Raw genomic sequence first — 21603 nt, 5'->3', positions numbered from 1 at the left:
AAAAGATATACTTTTTGCTATCATACTGCCGTCTACTCTACCGATTTTCGTTCCTCATAGCACCTTATAGATTTGACTAATCGCTACGGAAGGTACTAACAACGAACTTTGTAAATACGTTTGCAACTCTTTGGCTACCGGTAACGAAGGTGTTAGGACTATTTAATCTTAATTATTGCTAAGTGTAGAAGGCAAAGTTTGATTTGTTTGGACTAAACTCATCGGCCAGCGTCTTTTGTAGGGTTAACTAAAGGTATAAATCGCATAGCTCATGTAATTTTCTTATATAAAACGCCTGATGGCCTGATCTTTTAATCTATTCGTACTTTGATACAATTATTGAATGCTCTGGAAAACATTGGCCGATGATTTTAGCGCACTTATTATTTAATTTCACAACGCATTGGATGCCGCACTTTTTTACGATAGAATAAACTTTGAAATCTGACGTTAAGTCAGTGTTACGAAAATTTAATTAAGTACAGGACATTTTGATCGTATCTTTTGGTTATTTGAGTGATAAGTTGGTATAATAAAAAAGTGCGACATTATTATTCAAAACATAGCTCATTTTCTCTAACAGTGATCACAAAATACAAAGTTGCTTGCTCAAAGTTTTTGCTAGGAAAAGCAAAACACCGCGAGGTAGTTTAAAATTATATAATTTTTCCGCGGCGAAGGGCTGCCATTTACAGATTTTGTAGGTACTCGTTCCATATAAGACACTTTTCTTTTATTTAAAAGGCAGTCAGTAATCGACGACTATTTTTTCGTTTCAAAACATTGAATTATTCATACTTTAACGGACTGAAACTGGTTTCGTATAAATTAATATTAAAGGCAGCCTATTTGTACTCTGTAAATGATTTTTCTATAAAATCTACGCACACAGACAATAATCAATTAATTATAAAAAATGCGTTTGCAGTATCTGCATTGTTTATTTGGAAGAAAAATCTCGATCAAACTTAAATAAGGGTTCCTTGTCAGGACTACGGAACCCTAAAATATAAATAGCCTTCTAATTAGGTACAAGGGCTAAAACCAAACGCAGATACTGAAAACGCCCGCGATATATTTATTCCTAGCTACATTTGTTTTGATATTTGTTTACTACTTAGCTAATGTATCGCGGCGCAAGAGTTAATGTAGTCTGGAAGCTATACAGAGTGTTGATTTAAATCCTCGCCGTATTTATTTAGGTGATCTATTAAGACTTATATAAACGCATTATCCACAAAAAAAATACAAACGATAGTGCAATTTTTAGCGAATATTTTCCGTGCGACATCAACTGTACTGGTGGCTCGCAATACTGCAATACGTTTACACTGCTGCATCATTGAGCTACGCGGATTGCTCGCTTATCACGTCGGATAGCCTACTGAAGGTAGCCAGGTATTTTTCTTTGACTTACTAAAGTTAAAGTTCGTTTTAAATTTTTTTTGATGTCAATTTTTCTGCTGATTCGTGATCAGAATAAGCTACTTAATTAACTCCATAAATATGGCGAGGATTGAAATCAACACCCTGTATAAAGTACATAACAGCATAATCTGTTAAAAAGACAGGTCCGTATTCTGTATCCACGGGCAAGTATTGACCTACACATGTCTCAATGTTTAATTGAAACTTAACCGATTACAGGCTATCGATCCACATACGATCATCATCATTTCAGCCTGGTTGGTAGGGTAGTGAGCGTGAGTGGAGACCACGCACCGGAAAACACAGCGTGAGACGTCCACCCACAAGGTGGACCGACGACCTCATAAAGGTAGCAGGAAAGCGCTGGATGCAGGCCGCTACCAACCGGGCGATGTGGAAAACGTTACGATCAAGTTTAAATCAATTTCAGGATCATCAAAGCCAAAAAGGGAAAATAAGGCACTCTGCCAGTTCGCTAAAAGCATTTAAAAGCTTGAAAAGTCAAGATTGAAATAACTTGAGGTTCGTCTTACTTGCCATTACAATTTGTAACGTCAAAAAGATCGTCACGGCTTCCAGACATACACAAATAGAGATAAGTTTCGAAAAATACCCTATCATCTAGAAGATCTCAAAATAGAACACTTGTTATTTACCTAGCGATACGAATTTGATTTTTTAAGAACTCCTTAAATTTTTAAGTGTGCTACAATTCGGTTTTAAGTAATTTTACAAACCGTAACCACGGGTTTCAAAGAATCATAAATAAAATTGTTATGTTGAACTGATCAATCCATGTCAGAAGCTGATGGTGGCTTGGGTTATTACTTATTTAATATGATACCAGAGTTATGCGATGATCAGTTCGACGTGACAATATACTTTCGGCATTTTATGAAACACCTAGAAGTGAATTCCTCATTAACTTGACTTTGTTCATAAGTCTTCACCCATAGCCTCTTATAACAGAATAACCAGATCATTGGGGCTGTCACATTAATAATTAAAAGTAAGATAGCTGTTATTTTATCACGAAATCCAATTTGAATTTTGGTTGTAACTTGTTAAGCACATGGGTACTTTTAATTTAGGCTGTGATTTGTAAGCATGTTAAGTAGGTACGGTATATCCGTTTCAAATAGGAAACAATTTGAACTATGTCCTCCATATCTTTGGAAAGAAGGAACAAAAATGCTTGAAAATCAGCTTGGAATAATGTGGTTAGTGTTGAGGTATGATTTTTAGTGAATAAAATGATCGATCACACATGACTGACACTCGATCACTAGTCCAGAGAAACTGACATGAGAGAATGCAATAGTTATTTCCGCAAATACGAAAATTGCGGAGCACATAAAAATGGGACTAACAAAAAAATCAGTTTCTCATATTTCACGCGAAACTGGAATGGATGAGGCTCAAGACTGGCTTGATATTGACTTGGTAAATGGTCTCGCGAAGTCGGACTAATCGGACAGTAGATGCTGACGTAGATGGTTCAGTGAATGCTCACGCGAGGCTGGACTAATCACAGCCGGTGGATACTCATGACTGGCTTGATAATAGTCATGCGAAGTCGGATTAGTGACAGTGGATGGTTCAGGTTGGGGCCTAATTGCCTTGATACTTCTTCGTGAATGGTCACACGAAATCGGACTATAATACTCTCTAGATCAAGGATGGCGAACCTTTAAGTATCAACGTGCCACTATTCTAAAAAAATGTTTGAAGTAATCATAGACACGTGCCATTAAATTAACACCTAATGCCATCAAGTAGCACCACTGGTGAGTGACACAACCTTACTCTACAGTGGCACTAACTGATGAGGGCAAATACGATAGCTCATAATCAAAACACATTATTTACTATTGAATTACTGAATTTGTGATTGGTGGCGTGCCCAAAATATTATGTCGCGTGCCATCATTGGCACGTGTGCCATTGGTTCGCCAACCCTGCTCTAGATGCTTACGTAAGTTGTTGGTCTAGTGACAGCCAGTAGACTCAGGCGGGCGCTAGGACCGTGCGTACTTGAGCGCCTGAGTGAGAGGCTTCTCTTCCTTGAGCGACTCCTTGAGCACCACGTCGGAGTTGACGAAGGGCGGCGGCGCGTCGGCTTCGGAGCCGGTCGGTTCTTCTGATTCGGCGCGGCTGGACTGGTCGCTGGCCGGCCTGGGGACAGAAGTTCAGCTTAGCAGGTGTCGCTTCAAACGTTCTGTGTGCTTTGCTTACCATGAGTTTACGTTAAGTGTGCTCGCTAGCGAGTACGTCAAAAAATCTATGAAAATTTTATTTCTCGGAAGTAGCCGCTAGAGGCGCTGCACAATATGTCATACATTTAATGTCATTTTTTTACGCAGTCGCTAGCGAGCACACCTAACGTAAACTCATAGTAAGCACACTGGCTGCCAAGGAGCGCAAGTGGAGGCTTAAAGCTTAAACCATACAAACGCGTGGAGAGCGCCATCGACGAAGTGATCAAAGGCCAATGACAGGTCGCGCGACCCATGCCAGTTCACGCGACCAGTCATTTCCCTATGATCGCGATCTGTACCCGTTGGTGTGGTTGAAGCTTTAAACCATGCAAACTAGTATTCAGCGCAAAGGAATTTCAATATTTGTTCGTATTTATGGAGACCGGCTCTTGAGGGATGGGGTGAGATGATGAGGGACCTCCATGTGGTGCACCCTAAGCAACGATTGCGGTCTTATTATCGAAGGCGGCTGACTCTAATCTTCACCTGCACAACAGGTTTCATCAACCCGCAACCCTGCTGCGATGTTTTCTTGACTAGCAGCGGCATGGAGTAGACTGTAGCCCGCTATGTCAGGTCGGGGGTCCTAAAAACCTTAATAAAACAACCAGAGGAGAGGTTTGGTGGACCTGTCAAAGCTGAAAAGGCGGCGCGTGTTGACGGGGGCCAGCGAGGCCAGGTGCCGCAGCAGCGTGTGTCGCGGCGGGGGCCACTCGGAGGCGGGGGCCACTCGGCCGGCGGGGGGCCACTCACCGGTAGCGGCGCGTGTTGACGGGGGCCAGCGAGGCCAGGTGCCGCAGCAGCGTGTGTCGCGGCGGGGGCCACTCGGAGGCGGGGGCCACTCGGCCGGCGGGGGGCCACTCACCGGTAGCGGCGCGTGTTGACGGGGGCCAGCGAGGCCAGGTGCCGCAGCAGCGTGTGTCGCGGCGGGGGCCACTCGGAGGCGGGGGCCACTCGGCCGGCGGGGGGCCACTCACCGGTAGCGGCGCGTGTTGACGGGGGCCAGCGAGGCCAGGTGCCGCAGCAGCGTGTGTCGCGGCGGGGGCCACTCGGAGGCGGGGGCCACTCGGCCGGCGGGGGGCCACTCACCGGTAGCGGCGCGTGTTGACGGGGGCCAGCGAGGCCAGGTGCCGCAGCAGCGTGTGTCGCGGCGGGGGCCACTCGGAGGCGGGGGCCACTCGGCCGGCGGGGGGCCACTCACCGGTAGCGGCGCGTGTTGACGGGGGCCAGCGAGGCCAGGTGCCGCAGCAGCGTGTGTCGCGGCGGGGGCCACTCGGAGGCGGGGGCCACTCGGCCGGCGGGGGGCCACTCACCGGTAGCGGCGCGTGTTGACGGGGGCCAGCGAGGCCAGGTGCCGCAGCAGCGTGTGTCGCGGCGGGGGCCACTCGGAGGCGGGGGCCACTCGGCCGGCGGGGGGCCACTCACCGGTAGCGGCGCGTGTTGACGGGGGCCAGCGAGGCCAGGTGCCGCAGCAGCGTGTGTCGCGGCGGGGGCCACTCGGAGGCGGGGGCCACTCGGCCGGCGGGGGGCCACTCACCGGTAGCGGCGCGTGTTGACGGGGGCCAGCGAGGCCAGGTGCCGCAGCAGCGTGTGTCGCGGCGGCGGCTCCTCGGCCAGCTTGGCGGGCGGCAGGTCGACGCAGAAGGGGTTGCGGCTGTCTCCCAGGAAGGTGGTCACGAAGTTCTCCATCTTCAGCAGGAGTAGAAGCACGTCTTCGAGGTCCGCTTCACTGGAAAAGTTAATGATTGGGAAATTAAATTAAAACCTTCAAATTATGTATACGTTTTACAATAGAAAAAACGAGATGTAAAAAGTATCTCCAGAATATTAGAGGCTCTTCTCTTATTTGCAGTTTCAATATTACCGCTGATCATCTGTAATTTGTTTGTGGTATTTGGACAAAGGACAGTTTGACGTGTGCTATTAATAAGACAGTTTGATTTTCGCTATACAGTGTGAGTCACGTTAAAGTGTACATATGAAAATAGATGAAACTAGACCTATTTTTATCGACAAAAAAGAGGTCAAAAATTTTTTGAGATTTTTTTTAATTTTTTATAGATTTTTTTTTCTTCCAATTACTTATTACTTATTATTGTAAAGAAAAGGTAATAACTTTTAAACTAAGCGGTATATCCTGATAAAATAAAAGCAGTAATAATGCTAAATAACAGACAATACTAAAAAAATACATAAAATACACAAAAAAGGCCAACAAATAATAAAAAATGATACTTTTTGAAAAAAATCTGCTTAAAAATTCGTGTTTTTTTGGTTATTTGATAAATTTCTCCAAAAAATGCCCCTATAACCGGTGGTTTTTATTACTTTGTATTATTCTCTATCGTATTACCTTCGTAAAACCAAAACTCGCATGTCTCTATCCCTATCACAACGTTTGCAATGATCGTTTGAACTGAGCCTCTCCGGGCGCGCCATTCAACGCTTCGTTAACAACAAAACTGAAAATGGCTCTAGATTTGTAATTTTGATAAAGGCAAGTTAGATTTCAAATAAAAACAAAAGATTTCGAAGTAAAATAAGCATTTTAGTTAAAATTAAAATTGTCTCTACCTGTAGCGGAGAATAATGTTGTGGCAGGCCTTTGTTCAAACGATCATAGCAAATGTTGTGATAGGGATAGAGACATGCGATTTTTGGTTTTACAAAGTTAATACGATAGAAAATAATACATAGTAATAAAAACCACCTGGTATAGGGGCATTTTTTGGAGAAATTTATCAAATAACCAAAAAAACACGAATTTTTAAGCAGATTTTTTTCAAAAAGTATCATTTTTTATTATTTGTTGGCCTTTTTTGTGTATTTTATGTATTTTTTTAGTATCGTCTGTTATTTAGCATTATTACTGTTTTTATTTTATCAGGATATACCGCTTAGTTTAAAAGTTATTACGTTTTCTTTACAGTAAGTAATTGGAAGAAAAAAAATTCTATAAAAAATTAAAAAAAAATCTCAAAAATTTTTTGACCTCCTTTTTGTCGATAAAAACAGGTTTAGTTTCATCTATTTTCATATGTACACTTTAACGTGACTCACACTGTATAGAGAAAAAAGTAAACAGTATCATTTGGGCGCACCGCACCCTAAGGGCCTCTGCTAAACATCGCGCAGGCGCTCGCACGCCTGTCTGTATCAAAAAATAGTAGCAGTACACGCGTGACGGGTTTCCACAACGGGTATGGAAATGGTATGGCGCAAAGCGGATGACAGGGTAAAGGCTTTTCTTATAGGTTTGTGAACCACTGGTGTTTCTTACCTGGCCGAGTAGAGGAACTGCGCAAAGTGTATATTGGAGACGCAGCCGTCGCGGTCCTCGCTGTCGGTGTAGAGGTCGGTCTCGCGGTAGTACATGTAGAGGAAGTCGTTTAGCTGCTTGGCGATGACGGCGCAGCGGTCCTTGTCGCACATCTTCGCCGGCGGGCCCTGCGACGCTCCAGATTTACTCGGCCATTTTGACACGGGGTAGGACCCACTAACATTGCACAGGTTAAGACTACCCGCAGATTTAATCAGCCGATGGTTGAGTCGGCTGAAGTGTGCAAATTACACCGATTTGGTATTGGCTAAAGCTTTAACGCAGAGTGCAGCGAGGCCTTTTAATCATTTGCTACAATGAACATGCCCTGATCATTAATTCATACCGCTACTACAAAGACACAGGATTTAGTATAATACGAATAGTAGTATACATACAGTCATTAAAACGCCCCGCTACACGCCTCGTAGTACATAGTAAATTTTCGACCTCATGCAGTAAATGATATCAAGCACTTCAACTTGTCCCAAATTAATTATGTTATTAATACACACCACTACAACATCAAACAGTTAATGCACACGGAAAACATTCACACACAAACATTCAACAAGTACACCACCAAGTGCCAGAGATTAGTAATGATTACAGTGCTAGTATGAAGCGCAGCATGGTGCTAAATTGACGTCTTATTTTATGTTGTGGTATGTAGTGCGTGGCTTTAGCAAGTGAATGAATGAAAGGTACAGTATTTGTTTCATCCCACGCTTGGAACTTGTTATTGTATTTACGCAGAATGGCGGACTCGCGTTCAAATTAACGGCATCTGAGTGAATGGACAGAACCTGTAAATAAATTGTGAAAGTTGAGTAGCGTGGCGGAGTGAATGACGAGTGAATGAACGGGAACGAATGGCAACGGTAATGTTAGTGCGGTGCGGCATGCCTATAATGGCGTCACCTTTACGTTGTAAGGCATGCGGAGCGTGGCGGAGTGAATGACGAGTGAATGAACGGGAACGCACGGCAACGGTGATGTTAGTGCGGTGCGGCATGCCTACAATGGCGTCACCTTTACGTTGTAAGGCATGCGGAGCGTGGCGGAGTGAATGACGAGTGAATGAACGGGAACGAATGGCAACGGTGATGTTAGTGCGGTGCGGCATGCCTATAATGGCGTCACCTTTACGTTGTAAGGCATGCGGAGCGTGGCGGAGTGAATGACGAGTGAATGAACGGGAACGAATGGCAACGGTAATGTTGGTGCGGTGCGGCATGCCTACAATGGCGTCACCTTTACGTTGTAAGGCATGCGGAGCGTGGCGGAGTGAATGACGAGTGAATGAACGGGAACGAATGGCAACGGTGATGTTAGTGCGGTGCGGCATGCCTATAATGGCGTCACCTTTACGTTGTAAGGCATGCGGAGCGTGGCGGAGTGAATGACGAGTGAATGAACGGGAACGAATGGCAACGGTGATGTTAGTGCGGTGCGGCATGCCTACAATGGCGTCACCTTTACGTTGTAAGGCATGCGGAGCGTGGCGGAGGCGCGGCGTGCTACACAGCCAGCTCGTTGGCGGAGTGAATGACGAGTGAATGAACGGGAACGAATGGCAACGGTGATGTTAGTGCGGTGCGGCATGCCTACAATGGCGTCACCTTTACGTTGTAAGGCATGCGGAGCGTGGCGGAGTGAATGACGAGTGAATGAACGGGAACGAATGGCAACGGTGATGTTAGTGCGGTGCGGCATGCCTACAATGGCGTCACCTTTACGTTGTAAGGCATGCGGAGCGTGGCGGAGGCGCGGCGCAGGAAGCGGAGCACGAGCGCGGCGTGCTGCACGGCCAGCTCGTTGGCGGAGTGAATGACGAGTGAATGAACGGGAACGAACGGCAACGGTAATGTTAGTGCGGTGCGGCATGCCTACAATGGCGTCACCTTTACGTTGTAAGGCATGCGGAGCGTGGCGGAGGCGCGGCGCAGGAAGCGGAGCACGAGCGCGGCGTGCTGCACGGCCAGCTCGTTGGCGGGCGACGACACGCGCTTCAGCACGTGCGTGAGGAACAGCCCGAATGCGCGACGTGTCTCGCCCAACCTGGGGAACGTACAAGTATTTGTTTTAAATTCATAAGGCTCCACAATGAAGAATGTTCACTAATTTTGTTTTTTAGCTTTCTGTATTCTCTGTTAAAAATAAAAAATACACGTGAAAGAATTATTTCGATACGTCAATTAGTTTCCAAGATATTGAATTTTAAAAGTGCGGGCGGCGGCCGGCCCGCCATTTTATGCGCGTGACGTCATTGTACAGCGACTGGCTCAAATTTGTATGGGTGGAATCTTGCAAGCTGAATTAAGACCCACTTCCGGACAACCGATTAAGCTGAAATTTCGCATACACATGTGATTTGGATGACCATGCAATATTATGATGACATGGAGCTGATCTGATGATGGAGCTGGAAGGTGGCCATAGGAACTCTATAATAAAACGACTTAGTTAAATCTATCGAGTTTGGGCTTGTTCGTTTTGTATTGATGAGTACTTCAATTCTATACATATAGTAATCAGGGTCTGATGATGGAGCTAGAAGGTAATTCGCAATAAAACGACACAATCGCATCAAGTTTGGGTTTGGTTCAATTTTAATTTCTGTGATGGGTCTGGGTGTTAATATGCATAATAAGTATGTATTTACAAAAAAAAATGTATTTAAGTATGTTTATATCCGTTGTCTAGTGAGCGGACACTGTGAATGTACTATCGGGGACTCGGACGCCTTGACACCTTAAGGGCCTAAATTGTTTGCACACACACGCTCGATTAAGCTACGCCCCCATTCATTCATGTTTCGGGTCTAAGCAGCGTCGGCGCACCACTGTAGATGTTTGCCCTTGCAAACCAAGCTCTATGTAAAGCGTATAGGATTGAGTATTGCTTAGCTTACCCGCATCCGTAGCGCTCGTTTGGCAACGTCGCATTTTAGTAAATTTGAAACCCAATAAAGAATCGCTACAAAATATTATATGGGGCTTCGTGTAAAAATTGAACTAGCGATTGCCCGCTCGGGTCACAAAATTGCTATCGCACATGCCGAGGTAACTGTGCAATTTCCTGAGAAAAAAGTAGCCCTTTCTATAATTATTGTTGATATTAAGATTGTAAATCTCATGATATAAATTTAGCTAGTTAAGGCGAGAAATGCAAAATCATACAGTCACTTTCGAATTTTACTTGTTTAATAGGTATTTAATTTATTCGGAACTTATAATTTATAAACTATATGTTATCGAATTAATTAGGAAATAGTTAAGGAATATTTGTGGCTTAAAAACAATTATTGTAAGATCTGGCTACATAATAACTTTCTTAAATCCTTGAATGTAAATAAAAACCTATAACAGGTTTCTATTTATTTTTAATACATTAGCAACTTTTGTTTTCCGTTTAAAAGAAACACTTATCTACGTTATTACAATTTAATACAATTATTGTAACTAGGTAGCAATGATCCAGGTAATTGGTTATTATAAATATTATAATATTAAGTTAGTTTTATTTCAAATTAATTTTTTTATTGCACATTAAGTGTCTTTCCACAAGGGTTTTAAATCAATAAAAATTAAACTTCTAACTAAATAATACTTAAACAGTTAACAATGTATAGATAGATAAGTTTGTAATTAAATATAAGAATTAAGAATTATTTTGAAAGGCCATGATTCAGTCATCGCGCGGAGGTCAATAAAAAGGCAATCAAACAGTCCAATTACTAGCACGGGTCAACACAAAACAAAATCAATCGGTTAGGGATCACAAAACTTCACAAAAAACAAAGGAGAGAATATGTCGACAGTTCGCCAAAGCAAAAAGCAGACAGACCTCGTATAAAAATACAATATTAAAAAAATACATATTATCTATTTGTTTGTAACCAAATCTATTATTAAAATTCTAAAGCTGAGTTGCACCATCTTACTTTAACTTTGACAAACGTCAAAAATCTGTTAAACTCCATACAAAAAGCACCGGTTACCGTTATAGCTACGGTCAAAGTTAGGTGGTGCAACTCAGCCTAAAACTAAGAAAGATTGAAGAAAAAGAAACATTTCGTTTTAAACCTTAACCGTATGACAATAAAGTGCACAATGGTATTTCGTATTGCAACCTAAGCCCTGATTGTCTCTTATTGGTCGTAGTAAAAATATAGTAAAATGCGTAACCAATTAGAGACGGGGTGAGCACGTGACCGGAGCGATGCGCTTACGCTAAAATTTCTACAAAGTGGTCAGGCGGAAGAGTCCCCGATAGTACGTCACGCGAGGTCACGTGACCGTCGGCGGGACTCTATATTTAAGCGAACTTTGAATGCCTATAAAATCATATCTACTTGATATTTTTGAATGAAATAAAATCAAATGTATTTGTATATGTAAAAGCTTAACTGTAACATAGGTTTCAAGTGATTTTGCATACCTAGTAACATTCTCAATTCGGGCCAATGTTGGTACCAACGCCACGTGTAATGTGTGAATCTATTCTAACGTTGAAGCCAATAAGTGCTACGTTCCACACGGACTAGTGGCGTTGGGACCAATATTGGGGCCAACGTGTGGAGTCAGCATTAGCCGAGTACTACATACATACAGGATGATTTATCGTAATCTAATGAGGGCTATCGTTTTAGCGCTCACCAGTTAGCGCCACTGTAGAGTAAGGTCCTGTCACTTGCTAGTAGCGAAGACAGTGGCACCAACTTGTGAGCGCTAAAGTGGTAGGAGGACTATCGCATTTGCACTCATCAAGGTCCTGTCAATCGCCAGGGGTGCCAACTGTTAAGTATAAAAACGATAGCACTAATTGCGCGTGGACCGTCTACATTGGATCGTGCGCCTGTTGTAAATCCAATTTCAGAGCTCATTAATGAGGGTTTTCGCGATTGAAAAATCCGCCAGATGGCAATACGTAGACGCGAGGTCCAAATGCTGCATGATTGGTTATTTTTGACATGACATTGACAGATATATCAAAATCCAAAATCCTCATTGGCTCAACCGTAGAGTATGCCTATCACTCGCTAATGGACTAAAACAGTAGCGCCATCTGAAGCAGTTGCTATGCAGCCGGTTCAAATAAATAAATAACCACCACCATCGACCGCCTCTGTGGTCTAGTGGTAAGACCACCACCTGCTTCAGACGCAGAAGTCCCGGGTTCGATTCCCAGTGGGGGCAGATTTTTCTGTTCGGTTTGGTTGGTGGTAGGGCTTGTTCTAAGTCCGCCTGGCTAGCTACCACCATCTTTCCTAAGTCTGTCGCCATTACAACAATGTTAACAGCATTGTTGTGTTCCGGCAGTTAGAGGTAAGATAGCTAGTTCCTCCGTGGTTGAGAATTCCGGGTGAAGCTCGCTTCCACCTCCGGCCTGATCATCACTTACCATCAGGTGAGATACAGGCCAAGAGCTTCCTCGTTGTGGATAAAAAAATGTCCATATTTTGTTAGTTACAATTTATCTTAAAAACTATGTTAGTACGGGACTATTCCCACCTCTTGTTCCCACCACTGCAACTCCTGTGTAGCCAGGTTCTACAGCTTGACCGCAAACCCAAACCAATGAAGATCAAGTTTGTCAAACTATGTTAAAGCCCGGTCTGCGAGCACGCAAAATTTTGTCCAATGACCCCAAGCTACCCATCCTTATCGCTCGCGCGTAATTGTGTTGCTGTCGCGCTCGCACACTCACTGCGGGCGCCCGTCGCACAGTCGCGACAGCAATATAATTACGCGCGAGCGATAAGGATAGGTAGCTTGGGGTCATTGGACAAAATTCTACGTGCTCGCAGACTAGACTATAGTAGGGAGCTTACGTGAGCCGCATGCCGTCACTGAGCTGTGCTTTAACCAGCTCCTTGGCGCGTCGCGTGTCGTGCTGTGGGAGCTGTGACGTCACTAAAGTCTGTTTGCCGAGAGTTGATAAAAAAAAATATCAGAGGTTCTAAACTCATTATAAATTGCGGCCCGCTAATGAGATCCAGTTGTTGGGCAAAGCCCTACCCATTGTCATACCATTCATTTCGGTCTTATGTAAAATAAATCTATTCCGTTTCACACATTGCGGCCCGCCGGCCGGGGCGCTTGACGACAGCTGCGTGGCTCGTACCATGGCACTCAGTGCGCGTTGTGACAAACGACGCCCGCCATACAGAATGCGATAATTAAGCAACAGTCGCTATTGCAAGACATTTCATAATATTGATCAACTCTCGGCGAACAGACTTTACAAGCGAGGCAGCTTACGTGAGCCGCATGCCGTCACTGAGCTGTGCTTTAACAAGCTCCTTGGCGCGGCGCGTGTCGTGCTGTGGTTGGGCCGCTGGTTCTCCGAGAGAGATGGCAGGCGCCGTTGATGTGATGCTCACTGCCTCGTAGCGCTTTAGTCTGAAATAAGAAAATAAATTGTACTGTACTGGAACCTACATAATACGAGTATCATCATCATAACCAGTGGGCTGAGTGAGCGCGTTAAAAAATTTATGAAAATTTTAGTTTTTGAACGTTTCCCGCTAGGGGCGCTGCACAATCCGTCATACATTTAATGTAATTTTTTGACGCGCTCACTAGTGAGCGTGTTTGATTTAAACTCACACTAGGCCCTCAGGTTATAACAGTCCAGTTTTGGACACAGCTTTCCATCAATACGCACCATTTTATCAGGTTTTCGGCTTGTTTTTAACGCCGCTCCGCTTTTCAAATTCAGCTATAAGTCACTCCACCTAGCTGGTCTAGGCTTACGCTACGATTACAGAGACACGCTCAGGTTGCAGCGGAACGGACGTCGCACTCGGTGACGTCACAGCGTGCTCACCTCTGCGGGGTGTCGGTGAGGCTGGTGGCGACGGTGGCGTGCTGGAAGTGTGGGAGCACGTGCGAGTGCACCAGCAGGTTGTAGTTGTGCCGCAGCACTCGGTGACGTCACAGCGTGCTCACCTCTGCGGGGTGTCGGTGAGGCTGGTGGCGACGGTGGCGTGCTGGAAGTGTGGGAGCACGTGCGAGTGCACCAGCAGGTTGTAGTTGTGCCGCAGCACTCGGTGACGTCACAGCGTGCTCACCTCTGCGGGGTGTCGGTGAGGCTGGTGGCGACGGTGGCGTGCTGGAAGTGTGGGAGCACGTGCGAGTGCACCAGCAGGTTGTAGTTGTGCCGCAGCACTCGGTGACGTCACAGCGTGCTCACCTCTGCGGGGTGTCGGTGAGGCTGGTGGCGACGGTGGCGTGCTGGAAGTGTGGGAGCACGTGCGAGTGCACCAGCAGGTTGTAGTTGTGCCGCAGCACTCGGTGACGTCACAGCGTGCTCACCTCTGCGGGGTGTCGGTGAGGCTGGTGGCGACGGTGGCGTGCTGGAAGTGTGGGAGCACGTGCGAGTGCACCAGCAGGTTGTAGTTGTGCCGCAGCACTCGGTGACGTCACAGCGTGCTCACCTCTGCGGGGTGTCGGTGAGGCTGGTGGCGACGGTGGCGTGCTGGAAGTGTGGGAGCACGTGCGAGTGCACCAGCAGGTTGTAGTTGTGCCGCAGCACTCGGTGACGTCACAGCGTGCTCACCTCTGCGGGGTGTCGGTGAGGCTGGTGGCGACGGTGGCGTGCTGGAAGTGTGGGAGCACGTGCGAGTGCACCAGCAGGTTGTAGTTGTGCCGCAGCACTCGGTGACGTCACAGCGTGCTCACCTCTGCGGGGTGTCGGTGAGGCTGGTGGCGACGGTGGCGTGCTGGAAGTGTGGGAGCACGTGCGAGTGCACCAGCAGGTTGTAGTTGTGCCGCAGCACTCGGTGACGTCACAGCGTGCTCACCTCTGCGGGGTGTCGGTGAGGCTGGTGGCGACGGTGGCGTGCTGGAAGTGTGGGAGCACGTGCGAGTGCACCAGCAGGTTGTAGTTGTGCCGCAGCACTCGGTGACGTCACAGCGTGCTCACCTCTGCGGGGTGTCGGTGAGGCTGGTGGCGACGGTGGCGTGCTGGAAGTGTGGGAGCACGTGCGAGTGCACCAGCAGGTTGTAGTTGTGCCGCAGCACTCGGTGACGTCACAGCGTGCTCACCTCTGCGGGGTGTCGGTGAGGCTGGTGGCGACGGTGGCGTGCTGGAAGTGTGGGAGCACGTGCGAGTGCACCAGCAGGTTGTAGTTGTGCCGCAGCACTCGGTGACGTCACAGCGTGCTCACCTCTGCGGGGTGTCGGTGAGGCTGGTGGCGACGGTGGCGTGCTGGAAGTGTGGGAGCACGTGCGAGTGCACCAGGAGGTTGTAGTTGTGCTGGACCACCTGGTACGGGATGTTGTTGTTGAGGGATGTCGAGCACACCGGGATGCCCGTCACTGGGTCTGTGGACGATGAGTTTTGGGTCAGTTTCACGAGAGAATGTAGCTTAATGTACAAATAAAGATGTATTATCATTGATCATGGCGTGCGCTATAGTTCTATGAGTCCGATGACTCATGGTCATCACACTGCCAGCTCCCTAGCAATGTTAAATTTTACTTTTTCCTTAGTGTAAGCTGTCGGGACAAATCTCATTTGAGAGTGAAGGCTCCAAGCTCGACTGAGTCGAGTCGAACTCGGAACCTCCTCATGAGCCTCATCAGCTCCTCCTAGGTGAGACCTCCAAGCTTGCCGCAGCTTGGTAGCTGACCATGGTGTCATGAAAAAGCTTAAAAGGATAATTATTCATCTGCTAGTTTGCTTAGACAACTTATCCAAACACTGCATGTACTTCTGCCAAGAATTCTAGCTGAGGAAGATCCTGACGAAGCCGCCTCTCCTGGCGTACTATGCTCTTACTGCCCTCACGAGCCGGAGCTCCTTCCCAGTTAGGGCTCCAAGCTTGCCGTAAGCTTTGTAGCTGACCATAGGGTCATGATAAAGTTGAATGGAATCACCCCTTCACCTGTAACTTGCTTTGAAATGCTATCCATGACTTACCCAAATATTGCGAGTACTTCTGCCACGAATTCTGGCTTGGGAAGATCCTGACGAAGCCGCCTCTCCTGGCGTACTGCGCCCGTACTGCCCTCACAAGCCGGAGCTCCTCCCCAGTTAGGGCTCCAAGCTGGGTGCAGCTACCATTATCATGATAAAGCTGAAAATAATCACCCCTTCACCTGTAAATAGCTTTCTTCGACTCACCCAAGTACTGGGAATACTTCTGCCACGAATTCTGACTTGGAAAGATCCTGACGAAGCCGCCTCTCCTTGCATACTGCGTCCTTACTGCCCTCACGAGCCTCAGTTCCTCCCCAGTTAGGGCTCCAAGCTTGGTGCAGCTGTCACAGTCATGATAAAGCTGAAAAGAATCATCTTTCACCTACTATATTGCTTTGACGACTCACCCAAATATTGCGAGTACTTCTGCCACGAATTCTGACTTGGGAAGATCCTGACGAAGCCGCCTCTCCTGGCGTACTATGCTCTTACTGCCCTCACGAGCCTCAGCTTCCCTCCCGTTAGGGCTCTAAGCTTTTAGCATCTATCATGCAGGATGAAGCTGAAAAGAATCAACTCACCCAAGTACTGGGAATACTTCTGCCACGAATTCTGACTTGGGAAGATCCTGACGAAGCCGCCTCTCCTGGCATACTGCGCCCTTACTGCCCTCACGAGTCGGAGCTCCTCCCCAGTTAGGGCTCCAAGCTTGGTGCAGCTGTCACAGTCATGATAAAGCTGAAAATAATCACCCCATCACTTGTAACTTATTTTCTAGGACTTACCCAAGTACTGGGAATACTTCTGCCACGAATTCTGACTGGGGAAGATCCTGACGAAGCCGCCTCTCCTGGCATACTGCGCCCTTACAGCCCTCACGAGCCGGAGCTCCTCCCCAGTTAGGGCTCCAAGCTTGGTGCAACTACCATTATCATGATAAAGCTGAAAATAATCACCCCTTCACCTGTAACTTACTTTCTATGACTTACCCAAGTACTGAGAATACTTCTGCCAAGAGTTCTGACTTGGAAAGATCCTGACGAAGCCGCCTCTCCTCACGTACTGCGCTCGTACTGCCCTCACGAGCCGGAGCTCCTCCCCAGTTAGGGCTCCAAGCTTTTAGCAGCTACCATGCAGGATGAAGCTGAAAAGAATCAACTCACCCAAGTACTGAGAATACTTCTGCCACGAATTCTGACTTGGGAAGATCCTGACGAAGCCGCCTCTCCTTGCATACTGCGCCCTTACTGCCCTCACAAGCCTCAGCTCCTCCCCAGTTAGGGCTCCAAGCTTTTAGCAGCTACCATGCAGGATGAAGCTTAAAAGAATCAACTCACCCAAGTACTGTGAATACTTCTGCCAAGAGTTCTGGCTGGGGAAGATCCTGACGAAGCCGCCTCTCCTCGCATACTTGCTCTTACTGCCCTCACGAGCCTCAGTTCCTCCCCAGTTAGGGCTCCAAGCTTTTAGCAGCTACCATGCAGGATGAAGCTGAAAAGAATCAACTCACCCAAGTACTGTGAATACTTCTGCCAAGAGTTCTGGCTGGGGAAGATCCTGACGAAGCCGCCTCTCCTCGCATACTTGCTCTTACTGCCCTCACGAGCCTCAGTTCCTCCCCAGTTAGGGCTCCAAACTTGTCGCAACTACCAGTCATATGAAGCTAAAAAATCATCCTTCACCTGCTACATTGCTTTGACGACTTACCCAAGTATTGCGAATACTTCTGCCAAGAGTTCTGACTTGGGAAGATCCTGACGAAGCCGCCTCTCCTGGCGTACTGTGCTCTTACTGCCCTCACGAGCCTTAGCTCCTCTCCAGTTAGGGCTCCAAGCTTGGTGCAGCTACCATGATCATGATAAAGCTGAAATGAACCCCTTCACCTGTAAATAGCTTTCAACGACTCACCCAAGTACTGGGAATACTTCTGCCAAGAGTTCTGACTTGGGAAGATCCTGACGAAGCCGCCTCTCCTGGCGTACTGCGCCCGTACTGCCCTTACAAGCCGGAGTTCCTCCCCAGTTAGGGTTCCAAGCTTGGTGCAGCTGTCACAGTCATGATAAAGCTGAAAAGAATCATCCTTCACCTGCTATTCTGCTTTGAAAACTCACCCAAGTACTGCGAGTACTTCTGCCAAGAGTTCTGACTTGGGAAGATCCTGACGAAGCCGCCTCTCCTCGCGTACTGCGCTCTTACTGCCCTCACGAGTCTCAGTTCCTCGCCAGTTAGGGCTGCCAAGCTGGGTGAAGCTACCTTGATCTTCAAGAAGCTAAAAAAAACCCTTTCCCCTGTAAATAGCTTTATTCGACTCACCCAAATACTGCGAGTACTTCTGCCAAGAGTTCTGACTGGGGAAGATCCTGACGAAGCCGCCTCTCCTGGCATACTGCGCCCGTACTGCCCTCACAAGCCTCAGTTCCTCCCCAGTTAGGGCTCCAAGTCCAGCGGCCGCAGCCACGTTGGGCACCGGCGCGGCCGCGTTGCTCCCGCTGTGATTCTTGCCGCGGACGAAGACGTTTTCTGCTGAATGGACGCGGCGACACTGGACAAGAAATAGACGCATTTGGTGGGGGTTTTCATCGAAGTCAATAAAGTTATTTATGTCTCTGTCATCCGCTTTACAATGTATGGTAGTGGCTTCGAATTCCTAAACTTCTGCGGCCGACTAAGATGCGCGCCGCGATAAGTGGTTATCACGCCATTTTATCCATTTTTCCCATACATTTTGACGTTGATAAAAGTTATCACGGCGCGCATCTTAGGCCTACAGGACAACTCAAACATTGGTTAGAATCGGGACAACTGAAATATTAGTAGAACTGTGGATTCTGGTTACACAAGAGTTGCAGCAGAGGGAACGAGAGGTGGACATAATGGCATGGAAAATGAATACGAGATAAATAGCCTGTAAGGAATGGAGCCACTCCTTACTGTTAAGTATTTTACACTTTTGAACTGCATAATATGCCCGTTAACTAGTACTTTGCCAAAATATCATAGGTTATTAATCTGATAGTGACATCTAAGCCCAACTGTCATTGCGCTCTGTCAGCTGATTTCAGGTTCACCTTGCTCCCTCATGCGGTTATCCCCTGCCATCGAAAACAAGTATAAACGGACGTGGTATACTCACAGCTTCAAAGGCAGCAGGAAAGCGCTGGACGCAGGCCGCTACCAACCGGGTAACATGGAAAGCATTGGGGGAGGCCTATGTTCAGCAGTGGACGTCCTATGGCTGAGATGATAATGATGATGATACCAGGCCTGTTCATCTCCGCGAGTTTACATCGAAAACAAAACACGCACGATGGCCCACCTACAGGATACTATTCGACAAGGCCTCACATACGAGCGAACATTGACACACGCACGCGTATTCTTGTGTATGATGGAAAAAAATAAAGAAAATGGTGTACTAAATACTGTGCAGTATTTAACTGCCTAAATAATAATAAAAACACAGAATGTACTTTTTTAAGTTGCCTCAAGACACTAAGAGGTAAATAAGTAGTTAATATTATTCATGATAGTTCATGCTAAATCATGTATTTCCTCCGCCATTTTCCGCAGTTTGGCACCTCACGTCACATCATTTTACCGAAGTCAGCCCTATAGCTTCGGCGCAGTGCCGATCACTGACGTTTGTCAACAAAATGGTGCTTGACTCTTGAGACAGGCTAAATTACACCATATTGTTAATGACATTGAGCATATTTTTTTTTAAATACTTTCGCGAAGTAAATCTTCTGTACGTAGTACTTATTATTATTCTGTGATGATACTCACGGCGCCGATGCGCATCTTGAGCGAGGCGGCGTGCGGAGCGAGCTGTGCACAGGTAGGCAGCGCCGGTAGACCCACCAGCGTCAATGTGTCAGCCAGTAACGCTGACTTCACGCGCGCGTCTAGCGGGCTCTCGCACGCCAAACTGCCGATAAATGACATCGCATCTGTATCGCATCGCCAACGCAAAGGTTGTCACTTTTTTTTACCGACACTGCGCACCATCATAGAAAACCGACACGCTGTAAGGCGTCCAGTGGGCTGAGGCTGAGTGTGAGTTTACATCAAACGTCCTCACTAGTGAGCGCGTTAAAAAATTTATGAAAATTGTAGTTCTTGAACGTTTCCGCTAGGGGCGCTGTAAAATCCGTCATACATTTAATGTCACTTTCTACGCGGTCGACATCGAATGCGTTTGACGTAAACTCACACTATGCCCCCAGAAAAGCAATTTGATACAAAAAGTGTATATCGATCTTTGTCTCAGAGAGTGGCTTATTTCATGCTGATTGTATGAAAATAATATTTATGGTGTGTATTGTATTGTATATCACACAAGGTACAGTGTTTACGTTTGCGCAGTCTCTTCTACAGGAGTATAACCTTCGCTAATTTACAAACAAAAAGACAGTTTACTCTCTATTTACTGAAATGACTGAAATCTATTGGCGCGGACTCAGAGTATACGTTGGGCGAACTATTTAATTAACATTAGTTTATCTCAACAAGCAAGTGCTCTCCTTGACTAAAACATATGACCGAAGTACCAGGACCGCAGAATGCTAAGACGTTGTCTCATAAAAAGAATGTGATTTACTTGAAATAAAAGTGTACTTTATTGTCTAGAAGTCAAGGTCTAAATAACTTTGGTGATATACACAAATAAACGACCTGATAAAAAGGTAAACATTATTACAAACTATACGGTCGTAAATAATGCATTTGATTCATTCATGAGATGAGCTCTCGGTGTTTATTTACTCCTGGTACATTGTATTGGTAACCGGGGTGGGTCGCTTGATAAGGAAAATATAATTATGTATTCAAATGTAAACAGTTCACATAGGCAATAAGAGCATTTTTTACACACAGCAGATGGCACCAAATCTTAGCCACTAGTGATACTAGGAGTCTAGGACAAATTGTGCTGTATGTATCGAACGCCTCTTTAACTTTTATAATGTTTGAAAACAAAAATAGTTGCCCCAAAAGATAAGTATCAATTAAAATTAGAGATTTGAAGTAAAATAGCAACATACCTAGGGGACAAGTTGATCTCTAACAGCCAAGGTTTCAGCATGTCGTCTATTAGGATGTCGTAGCCGAAGAGTTCTGAAAATGATAAGGTTAGTATATTTATTCATTTCACAGTCCCATTGTGTTCCCAAAGCCTGGTCCGTGAGCACGTAGAATTTTGTCCAATGACCCCAAGCTACCCATCCTTATCGCTCGCGCGTAATTGTATTGCTGTCGCGCTCGCACACTCACTGCGGGCGCCCGTCGCACAAAATTCTGCGTGCTCACGGACCAGGTTTTAGTATGGGAACAGGGTTGCAGGGTTCAGTTGAAGAAGTTGGGCACAAAAACTCTGACAGCGGCGGTGATGGTATGCGTGAAAGACAGGATGGATTTCACACAAGGTCTTCAATGGCAGCAATGAACGCCGTGTTGTTGCAGCTATTATCATAATTACACTGAAACGCTGATGATACTCACCGAAGCAATTGAAGAAATTAAGCACAAAAACTGGCAGCGGCGGTAATGGTTTGCGCGGAGGACAAAATACACTCGCGAGCAAAACTATGGAATCACTTACATGAAGTTGTTTCCACGCGAACTTGTGTACTAACGAATTTGTTAGTAACAAAAAAAGTGGCACCATTT

At 46.3% G+C, this 21603-nt stretch overlaps 1 protein-coding gene and 2 long non-coding RNA genes across 4 annotated transcripts in view; all 3 read right to left on the bottom strand.

Moving 5' to 3' along the window:
• Positions 1 to 632: 632 nt before the first annotated feature.
• On the bottom strand, positions 633 to 4491 carry LOC135080496 (uncharacterized). The gene is made up of 2 exons (XR_010259033.1): positions 4440 to 4491; positions 633 to 3603 (listed from the first exon to the last, which is right to left on the bottom strand). It is a non-coding gene; the product is annotated as an uncharacterized LOC135080496 (long non-coding RNA).
• Positions 4492 to 4547: 56 nt separating this feature from the next.
• Positions 4548 to 21603, bottom strand: part of LOC135080841 (uncharacterized) — a 33820-nt gene continuing 16764 nt past the window's right edge. Inside the window, exons 8-19 of the mRNA XM_063975565.1 lie at positions 20979 to 21051; positions 19723 to 19864; positions 18250 to 18478; positions 18048 to 18167; positions 17100 to 17219; positions 12842 to 12923; positions 8946 to 9066; positions 8745 to 8894; positions 6967 to 7133; positions 5224 to 5415; positions 4888 to 5106; positions 4548 to 4770 (exon numbers count right to left, since the gene is read on the bottom strand). Of these exons, the coding sequence (XP_063831635.1) occupies positions 4548 to 4770; positions 4888 to 5106; positions 5224 to 5415; positions 6967 to 7133; positions 8745 to 8894; positions 8946 to 9066; positions 12842 to 12923; positions 17100 to 17219; positions 18048 to 18167; positions 18250 to 18478; positions 19723 to 19864; positions 20979 to 21051 (1838 nt within the window). The remainder of the gene's footprint in view (positions 4771 to 4887; positions 5107 to 5223; positions 5416 to 6966; positions 7134 to 8744; positions 8895 to 8945; positions 9067 to 12841; positions 12924 to 17099; positions 17220 to 18047; positions 18168 to 18249; positions 18479 to 19722; positions 19865 to 20978; positions 21052 to 21603) is intronic.
• LOC135080494 (uncharacterized) lies at positions 13276 to 17006 on the bottom strand. 2 transcript variants are annotated; one of them, XR_010259032.1, is made up of 3 exons: positions 16926 to 17006; positions 13840 to 15338; positions 13276 to 13412 (listed from the first exon to the last, which is right to left on the bottom strand). It is a non-coding gene; the product is annotated as an uncharacterized LOC135080494 (long non-coding RNA). The 2 variants fall into 2 exon arrangements; XR_010259031.1 differs by lacking the exon at positions 16926 to 17006 and adding an exon at positions 16141 to 16218.

The sequence above is a fragment of the Ostrinia nubilalis genome, chromosome 18 (assembly GCF_963855985.1).
Source record: "Ostrinia nubilalis chromosome 18, ilOstNubi1.1, whole genome shotgun sequence".
Classification (NCBI taxonomy): domain Eukaryota; kingdom Metazoa; phylum Arthropoda; class Insecta; order Lepidoptera; family Crambidae; genus Ostrinia; species Ostrinia nubilalis.
The sequence above is the reverse complement of the archived record's forward strand: the minus strand, read 5'-3'. Positions and strand labels throughout refer to the sequence as shown.